General features: G+C 36.0%; 1 protein-coding gene across 3 annotated transcripts in view; it reads left to right on the top strand.

Annotated features, from left to right (window-relative positions):
* The window catches only part of LOC150094613 (diacylglycerol kinase theta-like), a 570,433-nt gene that overhangs the window by 149,683 nt on the left and 397,419 nt on the right, over window positions 1–23,331 (top strand). For 2 of the 3 annotated variants that reach the window (XM_090411564.1, XM_090411565.1), the window contains exons 2-3: window positions 20,713–20,824; window positions 22,771–22,902. In XM_090411564.1, the coding sequence (XP_090267690.1) occupies window positions 20,713–20,824; window positions 22,771–22,902 (244 nt within the window). The remainder of the gene's footprint in view (window positions 1–20,712; window positions 20,825–22,770; window positions 22,903–23,331) is intronic. The other variant, XM_090411566.1, reaches the window with a different exon arrangement.

Here is a 23,331-nt window from a genome sequence, read left to right as displayed (position 1 = left end):
TAAGAGTTTTGGATTTGGTTATAGCATCAGAAGAGTTGATAATAACTGAGATGACATCTCTCCCACCAGTTGGAGAGAGTGACCATATGGTTTTGACATGAAAAATGAATAGACATGCAGGAGTATCAAAGAGATGGGAATATATGTGGAATTATAAGGCAGGTGATTATAATAGTCTAAGAAGTCAACTTGGGGAAGTTTCATTGGCCGGGATATCATTAGTGCATGGGAAATTGTGAAAGAATATTCGTTAGCAGCAATATGTAAGTTGTATACTACGAGTGAAGAAGAGTACACAATTTGGAGTAAAGTGGATGACAAACAATATTAAACAGGAACTGCATGTGAAAAAGATGCTATGGAAGAGATATAAGGAGACATTTGAAGACCAGATGCATGAAGAATATAAGAAACAGGCCAGGAGAGTGACTAGTATGGTAAGGAAGGCAAAACTGGAATATGAGAAGAGATTGGCCCTAAGATCCAAAGAAAATCCTATAGAAGTTTTTAGCTATGTGGCCAGTAGGAGGAGAAATGATTGTGCAAGAAAGACATTGTGGGATAAAAATGGGAATAGAGTGACTGAGGCAGAGAACATAGTGGAAATGTTCAAAACACTTTATTGGAGTATTTCATTCTGGAGTAGTAAATTTTAATACTAGAGGGATAGGGTAGGTTTGAGGTTTAGAGGTGCAGGAGGAGAGGTGTTGCAAATATGAGTACTCTGGATGTCAGTAAAGCTGTGGAACTGGATGGTATTTCACCATCAGTTTTAAGAGAATGTGCTAAAGAACTGACAGCTCCTTTGACCTGGTTTTTCAATGAAAGTCTGGTTATGGAAAGGTGCCCAGGGAATGGAAGGAAGGTAAGATAGTGCCATTGCATAAGGTGGTAGCAGACTGGAAGCATCTAATTATAGGCCAGTTTGCGTGTCATGAGTAGTTAAGATCTTGGAGAAATTACTTAGGGACCGTATACAGCATTGGGCAGATGAGGGTAATGTTGGTCAGAGTCAACATGGATCTGTTAAGGAGTGCTTTTAGTAATATGCTAGCCTTTTATAATAAAGTTATAAGAGCATGTTGTTTCAGTGATACTTGTGACATAAGACTGAATGATATAATCACGTAATCACAAGAAAGATATTTATTTAACCAGATATTTCAGTCTGGAAATAGCAGACCATCTTCAGTGGTATTACAAGAACAGTTTAAAAAATACAAGCTAGAATACTAACAATAGATCGTTAAAATTAGAACACGCCACGTGATATTATATCACTAAGTATGAAACGGAATATTTTGAAGTAGAAACATGATTGAATTTGCTATTTAAAAAAAAAAGTGATTGGGTCCTAAAGCAATGCTACATTTTCTATATACCAATGTCAGAAGTATCAGGAACAAGAGGGAGGAGTTTTTGGCATTGGTTAGTGCAACCTCATCAACCTTATTATAGGCATTAGTGAGATTTGGCTAACAGTAGATGTAACAGTAATTACAGGGATTGAATGTGATTGATTTTAGTATTTTCAAGGAGAATAGAGTAGACAGGATAGGGGGTAGGGTACTGCTGATGATAGCAGATGAATTGCAGCCAACAAGAGTTGGAGTCAGTCAGGCAGATGGCAGTTCTTTTGAGTTGGTCTGGTGTGAGATTGAGGCCAAAAGGACAAAACATAAAATTGGTTGCTGCTGTAGGCTGAGAGGGGGGAGGGGTGCCAGGGATGATGTGGAAGACATACATCTGAAAATTAGTACAATGAGTGCAAGTCAAGTAATTATTATTGCAGTTTCACCTTCATAGATTGGAAGGAGGGGAGATCACATGGCAGGAAGCAAATGGAATTTATGCAGCTGCTGAGAGATAATTACTTGAAGTAGAATGAAGTGTGAGACTTGGGGTATGAGAGTGTTGGTTCCTGTTATAGGATCAGAAGAACCGTCCATAACTAAGGTGCTTTCCTCCTATGGGGAAAAGTGATCATGTGGTTTTTTGACTTGGGAGGTAGAAAAACATACCAAAAACAGGAGGTGGGGTGCCAGGGATGATGTGGAAGACATGCATCTGCAAATTAATACAATGAGTGCAAGTAAAGTAATTATTATGCTGGTTTCACCTTCATAGATTGGAAGGAGGGGGGGGGGGGGAGATCACATGGCAGGAAGCAAATGGAATTTATGCAGCTGCTGAGAGATAATTACTTGAAGTAGAATGAAGCAAACTTTGGGTATGAGAGTGTTGGTTCTTGTTATAGGATCAGAAGAACTGTCCATAACTAAGGTGGTTTCCTCCTATAGAGAAAGTTTTGGTACCTCCCAAGTCATGTGGTTTTGACTTGGGAGGTAGCAAAACATGGAAATTCCAGTTAAGGTGGGGATACATGTGGAACTACAAGGCAGGTGATTGTGATACATTTAGGAGGCAGCTTGAAGTAATACTATGGCATAAAGATCTGCAAGGGAAGGATCTTCAGTGCATGGGGGAATAGTCAAGGAATATCTGGAGGAAGTAATATCACACTGTATACCCAAGGTCAGGAGAGTAAATAGTGTTAGATGGATTAGTAGTATCATTAACTAGCATCAGCTCAAAACTAAGAAAATGTTGTGGAGGGTATATAATTAGAAAGATGACCAGTTAACTCATGAACAGTACAACGATCAGGCAAGAAAGGTAACCAGCATGGTAAGGAAGACAAAATCAGATTATGAGAAGAGATTAGCTGAATAGGTGAAAAAAAATTCCAGAGTTTTTTTTTGTTATGTGACAAGTAGGAGGAAAAATGACTATGGAAGAATAACTTTAATGAGTGCAGATGGTAGAGAGGTAATAGAGGCAGACAAAATTGTTGAGCTATTGAGTGATCTTTTTGTAAAGGTATATCATCCAAGTGAAGATATTGTTATGACAGAGGTGACAGGGACTGATGTGAAAATGGAGGTTAAAGAATTGGAGATACTTAGTATATTGCAGAATCTAAATGCAAATACAACTGTGGGACTGATTGGGATATCGGCTCATGTATTATGAGAATGTGCAGGGGAACTGGTGATGCGTTTGACTAGGCTGTTTAATTTAAGTCTCTATTCTGCCCAAGAGAGTGGATGGAGGGCAAAATAATTCCTTTGCATAAAGTGGATCTAAGTCTGTGGTAGCAAATTATAGACCAGTTAGTTTACCACCACTAACTGGTCTATAATTACCACCACCCATTCCTAAAGTTGGTCAAAAAATCAAAATTTAGGAATGGGTGGTTATTTGAAGGAAGATATTCAGTTATTTGCTAATGATGCAAAGTTGGGTAGGATAATAGTTAACCAAGGTGATTTAGAGAGCTTGCAGGTGATTTAAATAAGCTTACAGTATGGGCAAAACAATGTATGTAAATGTAATGTGGAAAAGTGGAAAGTTATGCATTTTGGGATAATACAAAGATTACAAGCTGTGTACCACATTTAGATAACTGTACTCCAGGAAACTGATGAAGCCAGGGATCAGGGACAGTAGTAGATATAGAGCTAAAGTTAAGAGGGTATTGCTTAAGTAGCCAAGGTAGTTCACAGATTATTTTGTTATTGAAAAATACACTAACAAGTAGAGATAAGGGAGTTATCATTTCTCTTTATAAAGTCTTGATATGACCACATCTGGATTACTGTGCTGCTCAGGTAACTTGGGTTTCTTGGGAATGAGGAAGTGGTGGAGAGGATCTAGAGGCAAGTGACCAAGATGGTGAGTGATCTGTGGAATGCTCCATATGAGGTTAGATTGAGGGGTTTGTGGATTGCAAAAGTTGATAGGTGAAATGAAAAGGGGGTGGATATGACAGAAACATTTAAGTTACTTGAAGGATTTTACTGGATTGATACATGAGAAATGTTTCAGCACTTGGCTAGAGGAAGCAGAACAAGAGGTCATCCCTGGAAGTTGGGTAAGAGCATAAACTCTCCATGATATCACATTCACAAGGACAAAAGATGTTCATAAAGTGCTCATTAAATGTCTCAATTATATCTTCCACAGCAACTCTCCTAATACCATTTTCTCCAATAAATTTCATCCTACCATAATCATTCCTTTATTTTGCTGACTGCACATCAGAACTCTGTAGGATTTTTTTTTCTTTGCTTCATTAGCTAACTGCTACTCATACTGCACTTTTGCCACCCTTTTGCCTGTTCTTTGTACTCCTCATGGAATTGAAATACATTTAGGCATTGCTTCTACTGGATAGTTCTTAAATAGCACCCAAGCTCCCACCCAACTCCTCATTTCAGCTACAAGCTGTCACCTGAGCTTCTTATAATCAACAGCCTTTTAGTTCCACATATACCTTTTCCTCACAGAAGTCATCCATGGCTGACAACCATCCAAGTAATTACTTCATGGTCACTCTCACCATCTGGAGGGAAATATGATGCCTCATTCATAATGACACATCCTCTGATGAGATGATCAAATCCAAGATCCCCAATCCTTGCATGCCCTCTGTTACATTTCTTTAGTTTTCCTTTAAAAACTAAAGAAATTATTTTTCTTTACTTCCAGTTGCTATCTGGTCATGCAAATCTATATTGCCATAATTAAAATCATCTGTAACAATCACCCTTTTTCAATTTGTTTGGTTAATTTGCTTGTACATTTCATGGTCATTACCCACCGCATTACCAAGTCTGTAGCAACATGCAAGTAAGCATTTCATTCTATTCACCTATATCTCACACAATACTGTCTCAAAATCAAATTCATCAATCGAAAGTCATCAATCCCCACTGCATCTCTACCTTGTATATTCATAATTCTTTCTCTATCACCAATAGCAGTTCACCTCCATTTTTACTCTTTCTATCTTCATGAAACACATCATACCCTTCCATCTCTATTTCTGTCAGGATGTCATCCTCATCCAACCATGTCTCACTTATTCCAACAATTTTTGGTTGAACAAACTCAATCATTGCAAACATTCCCTTGTTTCTGATATTTCTGCCATTTGTATACAAACATAACAGCTCATTCCTGGATCTGTAAAAGTTTCACTGATACCACTTATTAGATAACTTATCTGTACCTTCCTTGAGCCATTTCGTTTTTCTTCTTACCCATACCTTCTTCAAATCCAACTGTTTTTTCTCTCTACATCTTAGGACATTTCATTCCCTTCTTGTCTGCACGCACACATTCACTTCCTCATTGAGCATTAACCTTTCTCACACTGTGTTCCCCGTCCACCCCGAGTATGTCCGTTTCCCTGTTTGTCTTGCACACTTGTTCTCTCATCTATATTCATGCTACCTACTTCTTCATTCAAAATCATCAATTTAATCTCTTCTTTTTACTCTTACTCTTTCACATCTCTTTTTACTTGATCAGATTTATTCTCTGTACTCATTACTCTCTCTTGCAGCAGCAGTCTCTCCAAATGACTCATGCCAAAACCATTCAGATGCAGTCCATCACTCTTATTATTATTGCATAGGCACCTCCATGGAGTCCTCAGACTCATCATGAAGGACTAAAACTATCAACACAATAACTGTCTTACCTCTCCCTGACAACATTAACAGTCAAATCACCCACAAACTAACTCACGCAACTCATTCCACTCATTCACCGCTCTCCAAGCAAAAAATCTAGTCCTCATTCCCTTACCACAAGATAAGATGATAGTCAGACTAGAGAGATGGAGTTGGATATTAGACTAGTGCATTGGATTGGAGATTGGGTATCTGATAGGTCTTGGCAAGTTTGTATATGGGGGAGCAATATCCCGGAAGAGGAAAGTCACTAGTGGTGTGCCTCAGGGTTCTGTTTTAGGGCCATTGCTGTTTAGCCTGTATGTTAATTGATATCAGGGAAGATTTGAATAGTGATATTCAGTTGTTTGTAGATGATGAAAAGTTAGGAAGAACTATGAGGCATATATCAGACAGATGTTGTGGCCTTACAAGAAGACTTTCATGGGCTGAGTGAATGAGCACAGGAGTGGGGATGCCAGGTTCAGTGCTGCAAAATGTAAAGTATTATTTAAATTGTACATATTTGGTCTGATGTATTAAAATAAAGAACTTTTATTATTAAAAGACCAGAAGGTAAATGATAAAATATACAAAGAGCCAACAAGTTTCACTAGCCACTGTCTAGCATTTTCAAGGCTGAACTGGTGTGAAAACAAATGCATTAAGTTACATTTAAAACATACACTTTAGTAACTGTTATGCCGTTACATTTGATCATTCGTGTTTGATGGCATGCATGTGTTCGAATGCTTCAGTCAGAATCCAGTACATGACCACGTGTTGTGTAGTTTTTTGCATATTGTAGTTCTGTTGAACTGAGCGAGATGATGAGATTTTTCCATATGTCTTTAAGAATAATACCTTGATTTCTATTTAAATTATTGCCTGTGCATAGTACCACAGCTACTTCTTTTAATGACTACAGACACAGAACTTTAAAAGAAGCAGCTGTGGTACTACGCACAGGCAATAATTTAAATAGAAATCAAGGTATTATTCTTAAAGACATATGGAAAAATCTCATAATCTCTCTCAGTTCAACAGAACTACAATATGCAAAAAACTACACAACACGTGGTCATGTACCGGATTCTGACTGAATCCGATTCGTGTTTGATGGCGTGCATTCGAACACATGCACGCCATCAAACACGAATAATCAAATGTAATGGCCTAACAGTTACTAAAGTGTATGTTTTAAATGTAACTTAATGCATTTGTTTTCACCCCAGTTCAGCCTTGAAAATGCTAGACAGTGTCTAGTGAAACTTGTTGGCTCTTTGTATATTTTATCATTTACCTTCTGGTCTTTTAATAATAAAAGTTCTTTATTGTAAAGTATTATTATTATTATTATTATTATGTGACACCTCCAGGGAGTCCAAAGACTCATCGAGAGAGAGTGTGCCAACAGCATCGAACGATTGATTCCCTTCCAACTACTAACCACTCTCAAACTTGCTTAACTTTTTGCGAGCAATTAGTAGCAGAGGCTCTACCAATCGACCAACCTTTGCTAGTTTCTCTTCCATCCTCAAGATGGGTTTAGTCCCACGTGGATAAGAGCCTTTCACCTTTTTCTGTCCAAAGCAAGCTGTTTCATATGTCAGCAGCTTTGAAAGTCCAATGCAGCTCTGAGGGCTTTATGGCATGCCAAATTGGTCTTCCCCTGGGTCTTGTACCCTCCATAGTGTCTTCAGATATCAGCCAAGGAAGTATCTGATTCTATTCGCGCATTGTGACCAAACCGATGGAGTTGGAGCTTTTTAACTGTGTTAAGAGTTGTTGAGTTAGGAATATTCAAATCTTGCCATACTTGTACATTAGTCTCATGGTCTGTCCAATGAGTTCTGTTTATTTTCTTGAACTTTATGGCATGCCAAATTGGTCTTCCCCTGGGTCTTGTACCCTCCATAGTGTCTTCAGATATCAGCCAAGGAAGTATCTGATTCTATTCGCGCATTGTGACCAAACCGATGGAGTTGGAGCTTTTTAACTGTGTTAAGAGTTGTTGAGTTAGGAATATTCAAATCATGCCATACTTGTACATTAGTCTCATGGTCTGTCCAATGAGTTCTGTTTATTTTCTTGAAGTATTCATTTCAAAGGTTAACCATTTCCTCTCAGCTTCTTTTTTTAAGGTCCAAATTTCTGCCCCATAGAGAGATGTAGGTAGTATTATACTTTCACATATATATATATACAATAGTATCTTGCTAATCCGAATCTCTTTAGTCCGAATACTCCAGTAATCCGAGCTGCGGTTTGAAAGGAAAAAAAAAGTTTTATTTATTATGTATTATTATTTTGTGTACTATTATTTTTATTTAATAATTATTATTTTAACTATTATTATTTATTTTATTATTATTACAGTATAGTATTTTTTTTCATACTGTCAATTGTACGGTTACACTGTAGGCCTATTTTGATTTATTGTGTATTCACGTTTGCTTTTTAATACTGTAGTACGTACTGTATTGGTGGCATGAATCACCACTGTCGAGCATCATAGAAAAAACTGTGGCCTTCTAGAATTTACGAAGATAACTATGATGATACACAAAAAGCGGAAATTCAAAACGTGCATAATTTAGTTAAAAATAATTCTCGTGGAAAGGCTTAGATGTTGGTTATGCATTTTTACTATTATCCTATATACATTATAGTATATATACTATAATGTATATAGGATAATATCCTGTATACTATATAGGATATACATTAAAATAAATTTTAATACACTTCCAATATTTCAGCAACATCACTTTGCCATTTTCACAGGAACTTATAAAAACAAGACACGTGCACGCAAGCACAACAAACAGTAAATGAGGATGAAGCAGGAAGCTATTCTTTCTCCTAAAAGTCCTGGTGGTGCCCCATAGCAGGCAATGTTGGTATTCTTGGGTGATTGGGCTGAAGGTCTTCTGATGTAGGTTGCTCAAATTTGGGGCAGTCTCATGAGTATCCAGCGCATTGTCTGCAAGACCAGAGTGGCTGTACTGGTGAAACCGGATGTAGTTCTTCTTGTGTTCTGAAATTCTGATATCAGCTGTCCTGCCTGTTTGGCCAAAGTAGGACAGCTTACAGCTGCAAGGGACCTGGTATACACCAGGTAGGTCTTGGGGGGGGGGTCTCTCCTCAGAAAAAATTACAAAAATCCTAAAAAAACATGACTTAACTTCTTGTTACAGACCATATAAAAATTGGCATCCCTTATCCGCTCTACTACCTGTCCTACTTTGGCCAAACAAGCAGGACAGTTAATATCAGAATTTCAGAACACAAGGACTACATCCAGTTTCACCAGTACAGCCACTCTGGTCTTGCAGACCATGCGCTGGATACCCGCCATAGAATACGGTGGAAGAAAGCCATGATAATACACCATAGTAAATTCAAATACAAAAGGCTTTTCATGGAATCAGCCTCAGCCCTAAGAAACAATCCAAACCTCAACAAATTTGGTTGCATGAGACTGCCCCAAATTTGAGAAACCTACATCAGACGACCTTCAGCCCAGTCACTCAAGAATACCAACATTGCCTGCTAGGGGGCACCATCAGGACTTTTAGGAGAAAGAATAATGAAGCAGGAGAAAATCCTGCTTCATTAATGATGACAAGAAATTATATTCTTGGTTTAATCATTTATCAAAGTGTAAGCAAACAATGTTTGCATGTAAAGTATCTTCACGACTGGACTGTTTATATGTAGAGACCAATGACTTCACATCAGTTGCCTTAGTATCCCAAAGTACAAATCACACATCCTTAGGATACTAAGGGTGTGTGAGAACTCATTAGCTTCTACATACAAGTAGCTCAGTCGTGAAGATACTCCATGCACAAGCATTGTTTGTTTATATTTGGATAAAGGATTAAACTAAGAATATAATTTTTTGGCATCTTTAAGTGATAATATAATCACATGAAAAAACTTTCAAAAGGAGTAAAAGTATTTACTCCTTTTAAAGCCTGCAGATGATCTAGTAATTACAACAGATAACAAATCAAATATCCAATACCAGTTTGCAAAATTATAAGAAATCTGCAGAAATTATAATATGATTATAAATTCAAGTAAAACAAAGATATTGACAATTGGAAGACACCCAGAAGATATACAGACAACACTGAATCAGGAAAACACAGGACAAGTTAATGGTTTTAATTACCCAAGAGCATATTTGACTTCAAATTTAAATGACATAGCAACAATAAAATACAGATTATCCATAGCATGATCAATGATGAATAAACTAAATAAAATTTATAAAAACAGAAAAATTACTGCAATTCTATACATATATATATATATATATATATATATATACAGTGGTATCTTGCTAATCGGAACTAATAAAAACTGCGCTCGTTCAGATTAGCGAATTTTCCCCCAAGGATGGATGATGTGTTTGCTATTTGGCCACATGGCATGGACACCTTACACACTAATCCCATTCCAGTGAAAGCAGATAAAAGACATCTATTGAACTGTCATCCCATTATGCTAATTTGAATTCTTTTGAAAATAATTGGCAAAGTCATCACCATTCATCTTCTTCATGATCTGGAAAATCATGAATTAAGCAACTATTAATGTGGATTCTGCCGCTCTTGATCCATAGCAGATCTCCTTATCAACATCACTCATCTAAGGAAAGAGCAATTTCTAGATTGACCACATGGTTTTGGGAAAACCCATGTGGTCAATCTAGAAATTTACAGAGCATTTGATGAGGGCTGAGAGAAACACTTATTTAACTAATTACTATCTTATGTTATATTATCCCCTCCCCATACGATTTGGATTTCAGTTTTCTCTCTTTGATTATTCATTATTTATCATGTTAGTTACTTTCCTCTTTTCCAGATTCCCCCACCAATGCTGCTTTTGCCTGTCCTTTTTTCACAAGTGACCTTGACCTTTTATCATTAACCTCAAATCCTATCCATAGTTTGGCTAGTGACTTCCTCTTTTTCATTTGACAAACTTGCAGTATTCATATATCCCAAACTACATGATCCTCAGTAATCAAACGTTGATTTCCTTGCCATATTACATGGTGTGAGGACAACTTTGTCATCATGCCATCAAAATATAATCCTATCTTATAGGCAGGGCCAGCGGAAGCAGGCCTGCATTGTAGGCGGGCGCCACTACTAGGTGGGCGCCGTTTCAAAGTGTTAGTATAAAGTTTCATTCTTTCTTTAAATTTTTGTAAATGAATTAAGTAATAATAATTAGGTAAGTCAATATAATTGCTGCAAATTTACAGTTACAAAAAGTTACAAATTTACAAAGTTACAGTTACAAATTTACAAAACATTTTTGTAAATTCTTTTCACACGATTATGACAAAAATAAAAATAAATGAATAAATAGACATTTGTTTGGGGGCGCCCATTTCAGCTTTGCAGGCGGGCGACGTCCAGCTAAGCAGCTGCCCTGCGTATAGGATTATATTGAAGAAAGACCACACATACATTTGATAATGCTAAGATTTCCAAACACAATCTAGATTCTGTATTGGACTGATTTACACCTCTGGTCTCCCTCATAAGTACACTACATCCATGCCCTCCTCAGCCTCCACAAAACTATGCATCTTCTTTTCTGCTCAAGACACCTCTCTTGCACAACTCCTAACACCATGTAAATTCCATATCTACCCTATCTCAGAATATTGTTCTCACATATTAGATGGCATATCATCTGATTAATTGATGACCACTCCAATTACTTTCTCTTAGCTTTACCATTCTGCTTTATGCCTCTTCTAGAGGTATTTTCATGGATACTGTCCTGAACTTGCTGCCATCATTCTTCCACTTTCCACCAAGTTCATAAACACACACGCGCACTGATGTCCTACTTCAAGCATGCTGAATCAGTTTCCCCCATCTTCTTTCATTTTCCTTGTACTTTTGTGCTTTGAAACAGATAGAAGATTTTGGAACAATTGTTCCAAAATAAAATAAAAGGTTTCTTCTTGACCTCTTCAAATCTTTTTCAAATATACTTGAATATCAAAAGAAAGATTTCGGTATTGCGACCACATATTTATTAAGATAAATAAAGATAAACAAACCTGACAAGTTTTTGTATGTCGTTTGACTTACATTTTCAGGCATTAAAGGTAACTAAAAGTTTAAATCAGTGTTGCCAATTTAGCTCTTTTGGAGCTAGATCTAGTTCTTTTTTTTTCTTCCCTAGCTCCGAAAATTTTAATCTAGCACCTAGCTCCCAATCTAGCTCCTTCAGAACTAGCTTCAGCTCTTTTTAGTTGCTTTTATAACTTACTGTTAAAGAAATTGTTTTAAAAGTTTTCCAGATGTTCGCATTTGATAAGGGATTGTATTGTTCATTTGGTGTGAGCATCGTACACGTTTCAAACTCATGATGGCATCATGATGACAAAGTCAGTCACGTGGTCCAACGGTCTGCCATTTTGTCGCCTTAAAGTTGATAGCACTGCTACAAGTTAGTCTTTGCACAGTGTTCTGGTTGGTAGTTACGATAGTGAGTGGGAAGTTTTCAAAGACTGATTGTAATTTGTTGCAGTAAAGAGTTGTATACCCTTCAAAAATGAGCAAAGAGAAAAATAAAGCTTACAAGCAAAAATTTAGGAGGGAGTGGTTGCAAATGGGAATGTTTAGTAAATGGTTGCGTGAAGTTCCTGGTGATGCCACTGTAAGTTTTGCAGATGTGATATAGCTGCTAAATATTTTTAGCTTGTAAAGCATTGCAAAACTAAGAAACATCTTCTGCAGTTCCATATAAGGCTGTTCCTATTACAAATATGCTTGTGATAAAGTCTGATGAGACTGCGAACTTTGAAGATAGGTTAGCATTATTTCTTTGTTGTCACTCATCATTCAACAGTTGCGATCATCTAGTAGATATTTCCAAAAATATCATCCCAGACAGTCAAATTATGCCAAAGGTAAAAATACACCAAACCAAATGCTCTGTAATTGTAAAGAATATTCTAAGTGAGCATTTTGAAGAAGATCTAAATGCAGACATTGGAGATGGAAATTTCAGCTTGCTAATAGATGAATCGAATGGTATCACAGTGAATAAGATTTTAGGAATGGCTATCATTTATTACAGCAAGAAATTCAACAAAATTATGTATACATTTCTGAGCATGGTGGTTCTAGAAAAGTGTGACTCTAGTGGTATTGTGGTTGCACTGAAAAAAAAAAAAAGAGCTCTTGACCAAGAAACTGGGCATTAAAATTCTCATTGCAATTGGTACAGACAATGCCAGTGTTATGATGGCATTTATGAACAACTGAAGGCATATATTCCCTCCTTAATTTTAATTAGATGTGCATGCCATTCATTACAACTGAAATTTCTCACACCTGTGCAGAATCTCTCCCAAGAAAATTAGAATTTTTAGTTGCCGAAACACATAAGTGGTTTTCACATTCTTCTTCAAGAGCAGCATACAAAGAGCTATATCAAACTATCAGCGAAAATGATGCTCCTCAAAATTGTAAGCAATTATGCAACAATGTGGCTCTCCATTGAATCTCCAGTAGACAGAATTCTCAGCCAGTGGTTGGAATTAAAAACTCACTTCGAAGTTGTAAGGTGACTGAGAAATGTTACAAAGCTCAAATTTTGTGGGAGATTTACAAAGATGAAAGGAATCTGTTGTGCCTTTTATTTTTGCATCCTGTTCTAGTTCAAGTTCAGCAAGTTAACAAAATTTTCGAATCTAACAGTGCGGATAAGATGAGATTATTTGAAGACCTTTCTCGTTTGATTTGCTCTATTGCTAATATGTTAGTGCTACCATCATCCACAGTTGATCCTCTAGAGTCAGAGATTGATGACTATTTGGATCCCAATCCAAATCTTGGTTACAGATTTGAAAGAAAAATTTCAGAGGTTGATGATACAAAAGAAAATAATGCAAAATGATGAGCGAAATCTTAGGAGTATACAAGACAGTTTCTTCTTGGTCTCTTCAAACAGCTTAAGCAAAGGTTGCCTGAAAACTTGAATATTTTAAGAATGATGTCTTCTTTTTCTGTTGACAATACCCCCAAAAATATAAAAGAACCTATTACCCCCATCTTAGAAATAATACTGAAAACAGAAAAAGATGTTGCTGCTGCTGAATATCAGTACAATACTATCCACTTAAATAAATGGACAAATATAGAAAACATTGAGCTATTCTGGACTGAAGTACAAGAATATAAAGATACATCTAGAATGAATCCATTTAAAGAAATTGCTCAGTGTGCAATAAATTTATTAATACTGACACATTCTAATGTGAAAATTGAACAAATTTTTTGTCTTATAACTGTAGTTAAAACTAATTAAGAAACAAGACGGAACTGCCAATGGTACAGCTATTTTGTCAGTCAAGTATGGCCTCAGGCATAACAACAAGTGCTGTACAGACTATCATTTACCAGCATCTACACTGAATAATATTGGAACGATGGCCACATATAATAAAGCTGAAAATCTAAGTGAAAATGTGGGCGAATTAAGCGCAGAAGACCACATGGAAGATGTATTTAGCCACTTATATGCAAGTATCACTTCAACTTGAATAAAGTAAGTAACTTCAGCTACTACTTTTAACATTTTAGCTTCAAATTTTTATTCTTAACTCCTTTTTAGCTCATTTTTTTTTTAAGATTTAGCTGTTTTTAGTAATTTTCATTTGGCAACACTAGTTTAAACACAAGAAATTAGAATTTACTCAAAATAATCCATTAGATGTTGTTATGGCTCGAATTAAAAAAATCCAAATTTAGAATTGATACACACTCTAATGCATGCTATGTTTGAACAGTGCTGGATGTTGTCACATTCTGTTGTTCACGTTCACTCTGTCCGAGGTCTGACTTATGTATATTTTTTATGACTGCTGACCAAACTTAGTGGAATTAGGCCGTGGATTTTGTTGCATTGTGTTGGAATTCTAAGCATATTTGCAGCTTCCTTAAATTTCCTTGTGAAACAGTTTTTTTCAATATAAGACATGCTTGTTTTATGCCAAAGTACATTATGGCCAGTGGAAGTTGTGTGGGATGCTAGGCCTGATTTGTGTTCTCTCCTTTTTTGCACGTCTTTTTGATGTTTCTTCATACGAATTTCCACTGATCTTCCTGTCTGCCTAAGTAATAGATGCCATAGGAACAGTAAATTTTATAGACACCTGTTTTTTTTAAAGGGTGATGTGAAGGTTTTGGGGACTGTAGAAATTTTGATCTTTCTTCTAGCAGTAAAAAAGCTACTTTAATGATATGCTTGTATAGTAATTTCGCCAATTTGTCTGTAACATTCTTGATGTATGGTAGCATAACTGCGTTCTTGAAATCTTGCTTTTGTGAGATGCATATATGAGGTGTTGAGGATTTTTTTGATTGGCTTAGGTTCAAAACCATTTTTTGTTAGGATTCCCAGAATATTCCCAGAAATTAAACAGTGAATCTCCTTGAAGATCTTTTTCCACTGGACATTGTAGAACTATATAAATATTGCATAAAAAATATGTTCTCCATGTATCAAGACAAATTTTGGGAACAAAAAGGACTGGCAAGGGGCTTCCTCTATCCCCAGCTTTAGCAAACCTATATATGGAAAATTTTGAAAATAATGCACTAAACAACTATCATAAATAACTGAAAAGTTTGCTTTGTTATGTAGATGATATTTTCATCATATGGACATTAACAACAGAAGAACTCACTGCTTTTAAAGATTACCTTAATATTCTGCACAACAACATAAAATTCACTTTGAAACAGGAAGAACATAAAAAACTACCTTTCCTTGATATCCTAATAGAAATCAATGAAAAAGAAAACAGATTATCTTTCTCCATTTATAGAAAACCCACCAACATGGGAAGATTTCTTAATGCTGCCTCACCACCACCCCGTGCAAAAAATAGGTTTAATAAAAACCTTGAGGGATAGAACTTACAATATTTCCAACACAGAAGAAAAGCAGAAGGAAGAATTACATTATTTAACACAGATCCTCACAAAAAATGGTTTTGAACCTAAGACAATCAAGAAAATCCTCAACACACCTCCTACAAGCATCTCACAAAAGCAAGATTTCAAGAACGCAATTATGCTACCATACATCGAGAATGTTACAGACAAATTGGCCAGATTAATATACAAGCATAACATTAAAGTAGCTTTTCTACTGCTATCAAGATTTCTACATCCCCCAAAACCTCCACATCACCCTTTAAAAAAGCCAGGTGTCTATTTACTGTTCCTGTGGCATCTGTTACGTAGGCAAGACAGAAAGATCAGGGGCAATTCGTATGAACGAACATCAAAAAGACGTGCAAAAAAGGAGAGAACACAAATCAGGCCTAGCATCCCACACAACTTCCACAGGCCATAACGTACTTTGGCATAAAACGAGCATGTCTTATATTGAAAAAAAACTGTTTCACAAGGAAATTCAAGGAAGCTGCAAATATGCTTAGAATCCCAATCCAATGCAACAAAAATCAGGGCCTAATTCTACACCAAGTTTGGTCAGCGTTCATAAAAAATATACCTAAGTCAGACCTCTTACAGAGTGAACGTGACAACATCCAGCATTGTTCAAACATTGCATGTATTAACGTATGTATTGATTCTGCATTCGGATTTTTTAATTTGATGAACAGTTAGACTGCCATAACAACATTTAATGGACTATTTTGAGTAATTTCTCATTTCTTGTGTTTAAACTTTTAGTTACCCATAACCCCTGAAGATGTAAGTCAAACGACATACAAAACTTGTCAGGTTTGTTTATTTTAATAAACATGTGGTCCCAATACCGAAATCTTTCTTTTGAACTGCTAAACCACAGAAACCTACACCTATACTTGAATATCATTCACCTCCTGAAGCACACTTTGATTGATTCAGTACAAATCACTATACCTCTGCACACTACCTGCACAATAACAGTGTGAATACAAGAAAAATCCTATGGTGTGCTACTTGTTAATTTCCTTTTTTTTGTGGATGTTGTACTCGTTGTACAACTATCTTTCGACTAACTAATCTTCTATTTGTATGAATAATCTATTATCCAACTTTCCTGGATCAAAACTAGATAAGACTTATGGGGAGGAGACCTCTATACAAATCTTTTAAGGAATGTAGAAAACCAACTGGGGCTTCTGACTGCATGTTCAGTTTTCTCCTCAATGTGAAACCCCCATTATTTGGTAGCCTGACTACTAATGAATGAGAGTGAGCTGTAATATTCCCATTAGTTTGAAGAAAAAAGCTTTTGACAGATGTGTCTTACCTATAATTACATAATGCAATGAAACTGAGAATTTAACTAAAGATTTGGTTCACGAACTGGTGAACCAAAAGTTATTACCTATTTCATAAGATAAAGAACAGATGTACAGAATATTGTCAAATGCATGATACATTCAGAATGGAGCTGGATACATTGCATAACATACCAAAATAATAGCTTTCCAGAGGTAATTCCCTGAGCAAAAAAGAGAACATCTGACTTAGATTCTGAAGAGGTAGTATTTGTAATGTTTTTTTGTCAAGGAGAGAAATCTGTTGTCGAGAGCTTTGTGAATTTGAAAAAGAAAGAATGGAAGAGCAGGCATCACATTTTACTAGCAATGGAATTAACAGAGTTAATCTTTAATGGAATCTGTGACACAATAATCAAGAGTGAAACACATAGACATAAGGTATTATTTCTGGGAAAATTCCCATGTTATTCCTCTAAGTAAATATTAATTTTATGGCTATTTAGCCTATTTTTGTTTAGAAGTGCCCCCCTTTTATAATGTCATTGGCTTTTTATTCAAATTTTAGGGCATTACTGATGTTTTTATATATAGACAGATATATGAATATCTGAACACATTTAATAATAAAAAAAACCAGGTTTTTCAAAAAGGTTCACCATACCCCTTGCCTCAGCAATAATTCTCCCGCATCTCTCTGCCCCCACTTTTTCCAGCCCTCCCTTTCTTTCAATCATACTTCCTTCCTTCCTTTAACAGCAGAGGAATGTATATCACTACACACATCAGGATGCTGCTGAATAAGAAGACGACCAGCAACATCCTGCAAAGATATGTTCAAATTTTTCCTCCTATATATTCTTCATATATCTGTCTATATATAAAACATCAGTAATGCCCTAAAATTTGAGTAAAAAGCCAATGATATTATAAAAGGGACACTCTTATAATGCTAACTTTGTTTATTTGTTATTTGTTTTGAGATGTTTATTCACAAACTAAACATCTCAAAGCGTGCATCCTAAAATAAATTTCACTATAGAAAAATAAAGTAACAATTGTCTCTCCTTTCGAGATACACTAATGATTTGTCCTCATTATCCTTTTCCATTTACAATAAACCCACACATACAGGCAGGTACTTTCATAAGCAATCATACAACCACCTATCCCAACAGTATGACATCTTCAAAACCATTTCTCAAAACACTGACATCCTCAAAACAACAACTATTTGGTCAAATGACAGTCCTTAAAATTAAGCTCAGGGACTTTCAACACCTTTTTAGTGTATGGCTACAGCCTATGTAAAATAGATAAAATACTGCATGCCACCCCCCCCCCCCCACCACCACCACATCACTCATACAGCCAGTGCACAGGATCACAACAAAATTATTTCAGTCCCATACATTAAGGGCACATCAGAAAATATAGCTAAAGTTCTTTACAAATGCAATATTCATGCCACTTTTTAACCACTCATGCAGCTTCTGCTCTCTTCATCTGCTCTCCTAAAAATCAACTTCATCCTCTTACACATCCTGGAGTGTATAAAGTTTCTTGTGCCTGCAGTTTGTGCAAGAGGATGAAGTCGATTGGCCAGACTAATAGATAGTTAACTCTGCATTGAAGAACACAAAAATTATAGCCACTATCATCTTTATGGGAAGTTGTTGGGACTTGAAGACCATGCCCTGGATACTCCTTCACATAGGATTAAATGGAGGAACACTCGGTCAGTATAGGTCCAGAAGATGCTGATTCTACTTTTAGAATCAGCATCTGCTATAAAGCACTCTCCCCCAACCTGAGTGAGTATGGTTGCATAAATTTACCAAAGATCTTGTAGACAATCATTCTAAGACTAGTTAGCCTGACTTCTCCAAATTAACTGTATATTTAACCGGCTCATTGAGGGAGCTATGTTAGGATATTAGTTCTGTGTCATTTATGGACTGAATTATTTCTAATATTTTAGTGTAGTGTCCATGTGCTTGTCAGTTATAATTTATGTTCTGAAGATGCTGGTAGAAAAGCAGTGAAATATTCGTAAGTTGAATAAATTAATTTATTTTTTTCTTCTCTTGTGTTGTTTATGTCCTGAAGCACTATTATGAATCTTGTAACACCTCCTGTCACTCCTTTTTCCTGGTTAGTAATATCTGTAGTCCATATATTCTCAACCTGTCTTCATAATCTACATTCCATAATAATGTGTTACACTTTGGAGTGCAATGATATGAGGCTTTGTTCCGTATTGGTGGAACTGTGCTTCGGGAAGTGGATGAGATTTGAGATCTGGGGATGAGGACTGACAGCGGACTGAAGTTTAGAGAGCAAGAAATATCTACTGTTTACATCCTTGTTCATCACCAACCTCCAGGGATGGTCTCTCTTTCTTCCCATCTTATATTATACCATTTTAAAATAATTTTCTGTATTAATGAGATAAAATCCCCTCATTGACATAAATGTTTCTATCGTATTACCTCATCTCTTTTTCACCTATTTACTAAACTGTTCAATTTATATTTCTTTAACCTCTCCTCATAAACAACATTCCAGAATCCTGATATTGCCTTGGACACTTGTTTTTGGAACTTCTCTGATGTTTGCACATTATAATGAAAACTAGGTAATGATATTCAAGCCTGACAATTGTGTAATCGATAATTGTGTAAAGGTGAGAAGAATAGGGATGGGAAAAATTTTTTGCATGAAGAATTGTGGATGAGTAGAATACATTACTAGAATGTATTGTGAATGATGGGAGTGTTAAAGAGTTTAAGGTTCAGTATGATAAATATGTTGTTATGGAGTCTACTTCCTAATGGTGAGTCTGCTGCCTCCATGAAGGTCGATGTGATGATGATAATAATTATGATAATAATTATTATTAATTGATATTTGATTATTGATTACAATTGGTAATTGATTATTATAAGCATGATGCATGGATTTTTAAACAGTGATTAATTAAGGTTTAATGAATCTCAATATTGACATATCAAAATCCTCATACCAGAATAGTTCTGAGCAGTGTGTGGTATGCTGACATTGTCTAGTAATGTATCAGAGCATATATTTTAGTAGAATTGTCAACTGATAAGAAGGTTTTTTTTAATTATTGTTGTTGTTATTATTCAAGACTCATAGAATCGCAAAGACATCGTGCGAAGCCCATCTTAGCAGTACAGAGTTACCATGCCATTTCTTAAGCTCGTTTGCTATCTGTACTTCCATGACCCTTTCAGGCAATGCATTACATAGTTGAGCACCCTCCATGCAAAAAAAGCTACCTTCACCTTCTTACTTACCACTTATTTTTTTCATATTCCAGGGATAACTGCTTATCCTTGTTCTACAATATGAAAACCTCCCAAGTATCAGTCTCCTCCTAACAAACATTGTACAGACCCGATATCATTTTTATTACCTGCCTCTGTACCCTATCCAAGGTTAGTTTGTATCTTTCAAATTTTGATGACTAGATGTGAATACAGTAACACCTAGATGGGGGTCTGATCAGGGCTTTATGGAATGAAATCACCACTCTTTTATCTCTGCTGGAATAGGATTTCTGCAACACTGATAAGCAATCTTCTGGGTGACCTCCGTGATATGTGCCCTAAACTTCAAATTTCTATAGATCATCACCTCATGATCAGTCATCTCTTGTACACAAATATTGTGGCAGATTATCATTTGTGCTTGAGCATCACCAGTCTGTAAATAATTGATATCATAATGGGAAACTAGAGTTCTGCTTTTGCATCCCTATCACAAATGACTTGAGAAACTTCTACTGGGACAGGATGAAGAGGTTTATTATTCTGTTGATTACAGTGCATTTTTGATTGAAAATAATAAATATGTCACAAACAGTTTTTACTTTATTAGGCTTTTCCAGATCAAGGCCAATCAAGAACAAAGGTACAGCATGCACCTTTGCTCACAGAGAGCAGATGAAGGCTGGAGGTGGGCTGCAGGCTGGATAGGAGGAAGAAGACCAGTAAGTGGCAGTGATCAGGAGTGGATCCTCCTCACTGTTATAATATTCTTTGCTTTATAATATATCTCACTCCCCCTGTTTGCAAATATGAAGCATACCTTTTCATAATCTTTTCTTCTTCCACTGCCTGTCATCCTGTACAATGTTTCCTCTCCATCTGTTAAGCTCTTCTGACCAATATAACTATTGGTCATGTTTCACCTCCCTCCCCCCTCACCCATCTGTCAAGCTCTCCTGTTAATGACTTTCCTTCAGTCTGTCCTCAAACTCATTATCCTACAATTTTTATCTTGGTTACTTGCTTTCAAGTTCTTCATGTTTTTTCTCGGTACGCAATCTGTCTACTGTCATTCACATGTGACTTAGAAGTTATTAGGTCAGCATAATCGAAATTTGTTGACATTTTCTCATTATGGTAACACTCCAGAAATTCAGAAAAAATTTTCTGGAGAAATCTAGAAAAATAGATATGATTGCCCTTTCCATCCTTTTTCATGGAATCTGAACAAAAATAATACTGTGAACGTTTTCTTGAAGATTAAAAAATTGACTTATCTATATACATTTCTATGTAGTTAGATTTATTTATAATACTCATAATACAAATTTAAATTATAACACAAATTAAAAAATCAAAACAAATACAAAAAGAAAATGAAAAATTGCAGTGAATTATATTATTATAATAATTAAAAAAGCTTCTTTAGTAAGTGTTTCAATCCCAGCACATTGTCACCTCTCCCAAAATCAAAGTTTGATCGGTTACCAATTCTAAATAACTTTTGGTATGGTCTCTGAACCATCTTCACCATTGGATCCTTGTCTGATCCACTTCCCATGCAGTTTCTGTTTCACCAGTATATAGTACACTATGTGTCTTTGTCAAACAATGAAGACTGCATTCAACTGAAAATATTCAATCTTCCTAATGTGCTCTTTTGCTGCAGTTCCTTATTACATGAAAACAAGAAGGCTTTGCAGGTTACACCCAACTTTTTGCTGCTGTTGTTTTTTTTTTATTTGACCTGCAGTCCTCCCTGTCCTTATTTTGTGTTTTATATTCCAGGTTTTCATGGTAATTAATTTGCCATTTGTTGATGATCATTATCAAGCAAAGGAAAAAATATTTTGAAAGTTTATTTTTCACTTGGTTAGAGTATAATAAATTTAGTTTAATCCTTTATCCAAGTGTGTGCAAACAAAGTTTGTGCCTGAAAGTATCTTCAGGACTGGGGTAAGGTGGTACAACACCAGGGCACTCCTTGCAAAGGTGGAGCCAGCTACGAACACTCATTTCTCAGTATCTCCCATAATGCAAAACACATCTCCTTGCAGATATGTCTAATGTTAATGCATTAAGGGAAGGGCCACAACCCAGACTAGTTTCGACCTTTATTGAGGTCCCAGTCCTGAAGATACTTTCAGGCACAAACTTTGTTTGCTCACACTTGGATAAAGGATTAAACTAAATTTATTAAAAGAAAAAATAGTTCTTACACTTCTGAAATCTGGATATGTGATTTGAAATCACGGATTTTATATTGATTCTGAGAGAGTGCAAGTCTGATATATTTTTTCTTTCTCTCAATCTCTTTCATGATATGCTAATTTTACTCTGAAAGAATTAGGATTTTCTTTATGTTGTTAGTTATTTATATATCTATCTTTTTTTACAAAACAAAGTAAGGTTCTTCTAGATGAGTAGTCCAGCTATCCTGGACTAGCAGATGCATCAAACCTCACTGATATTTATCATGGATTAGAAAACATTACTGAGGAGCAGCTAGAGCTTCATAAGTGACCCCTGAGTCTTCAGAAATCATGATGAAATGAACTATATGGGGAAGTTGTTTGTTTTGTTTTGTTTTAAAATACTCTGAAGTGATGATATAAATGATATAATTAGAGATTATATAATCTTTGTATTGATTTTTTTTATTTTTTAGCCTTCAATTACGCAATTCCACCACTGGAGAGAGGGAAATTTACCTGGAAATTCAAAATGTCACCATTGTAAGAAGACATGTTGGTCTGCTGAATGTTTAGCAGGAATGCGTTGTGAATGGTGTGGGCTAACTGTAAGCATTAATGTCATTGTAATATATTTTGAAATGTTTTTTTCTCTAAAAAATTTATGTATATACAAAATTCTTAACATTTCTGTCTAAGTAAATTAAAATCTTCAGTATTTAAGGTATCACTCAAATAGCATTTTCCAGTTTTGAGCAACTTCTTCTTCTTCTTCTTCTCTCTTCCATCATCTATTATTATTATTATTATTATTATTATTATTCAGGCCTCCAAGGAGTCAAAAGACTCATCGAGGGAGGTCCTTCCTAAGACATAAAGTCTGTCAAGACTCATCGAGGGGAGGTCCCCCCCCCCGAGAAACACAAAGTTTATCGTACCACTCTTTAAACTCACTGACCGTTCTCGCTCCCACCACTCCATCAGGCAATGCATTCCACGGCTCAACCACCCTCCACACAAAGAAACCACTCCTTACC

The sequence above is a fragment of the Typopeltis vanoorti genome, chromosome 21, assembly GCF_054136105.1.
Source record: "Typopeltis vanoorti isolate ZY-2024b chromosome 21, IOZ_Tvanoo_1.0, whole genome shotgun sequence".
Lineage (NCBI taxonomy): Eukaryota > Metazoa > Arthropoda > Arachnida > Uropygi > Thelyphonidae > Typopeltis > Typopeltis vanoorti.
Note: the sequence above shows the minus strand (reverse complement) of the source record. Positions and strands in the feature narration are given on the sequence as shown.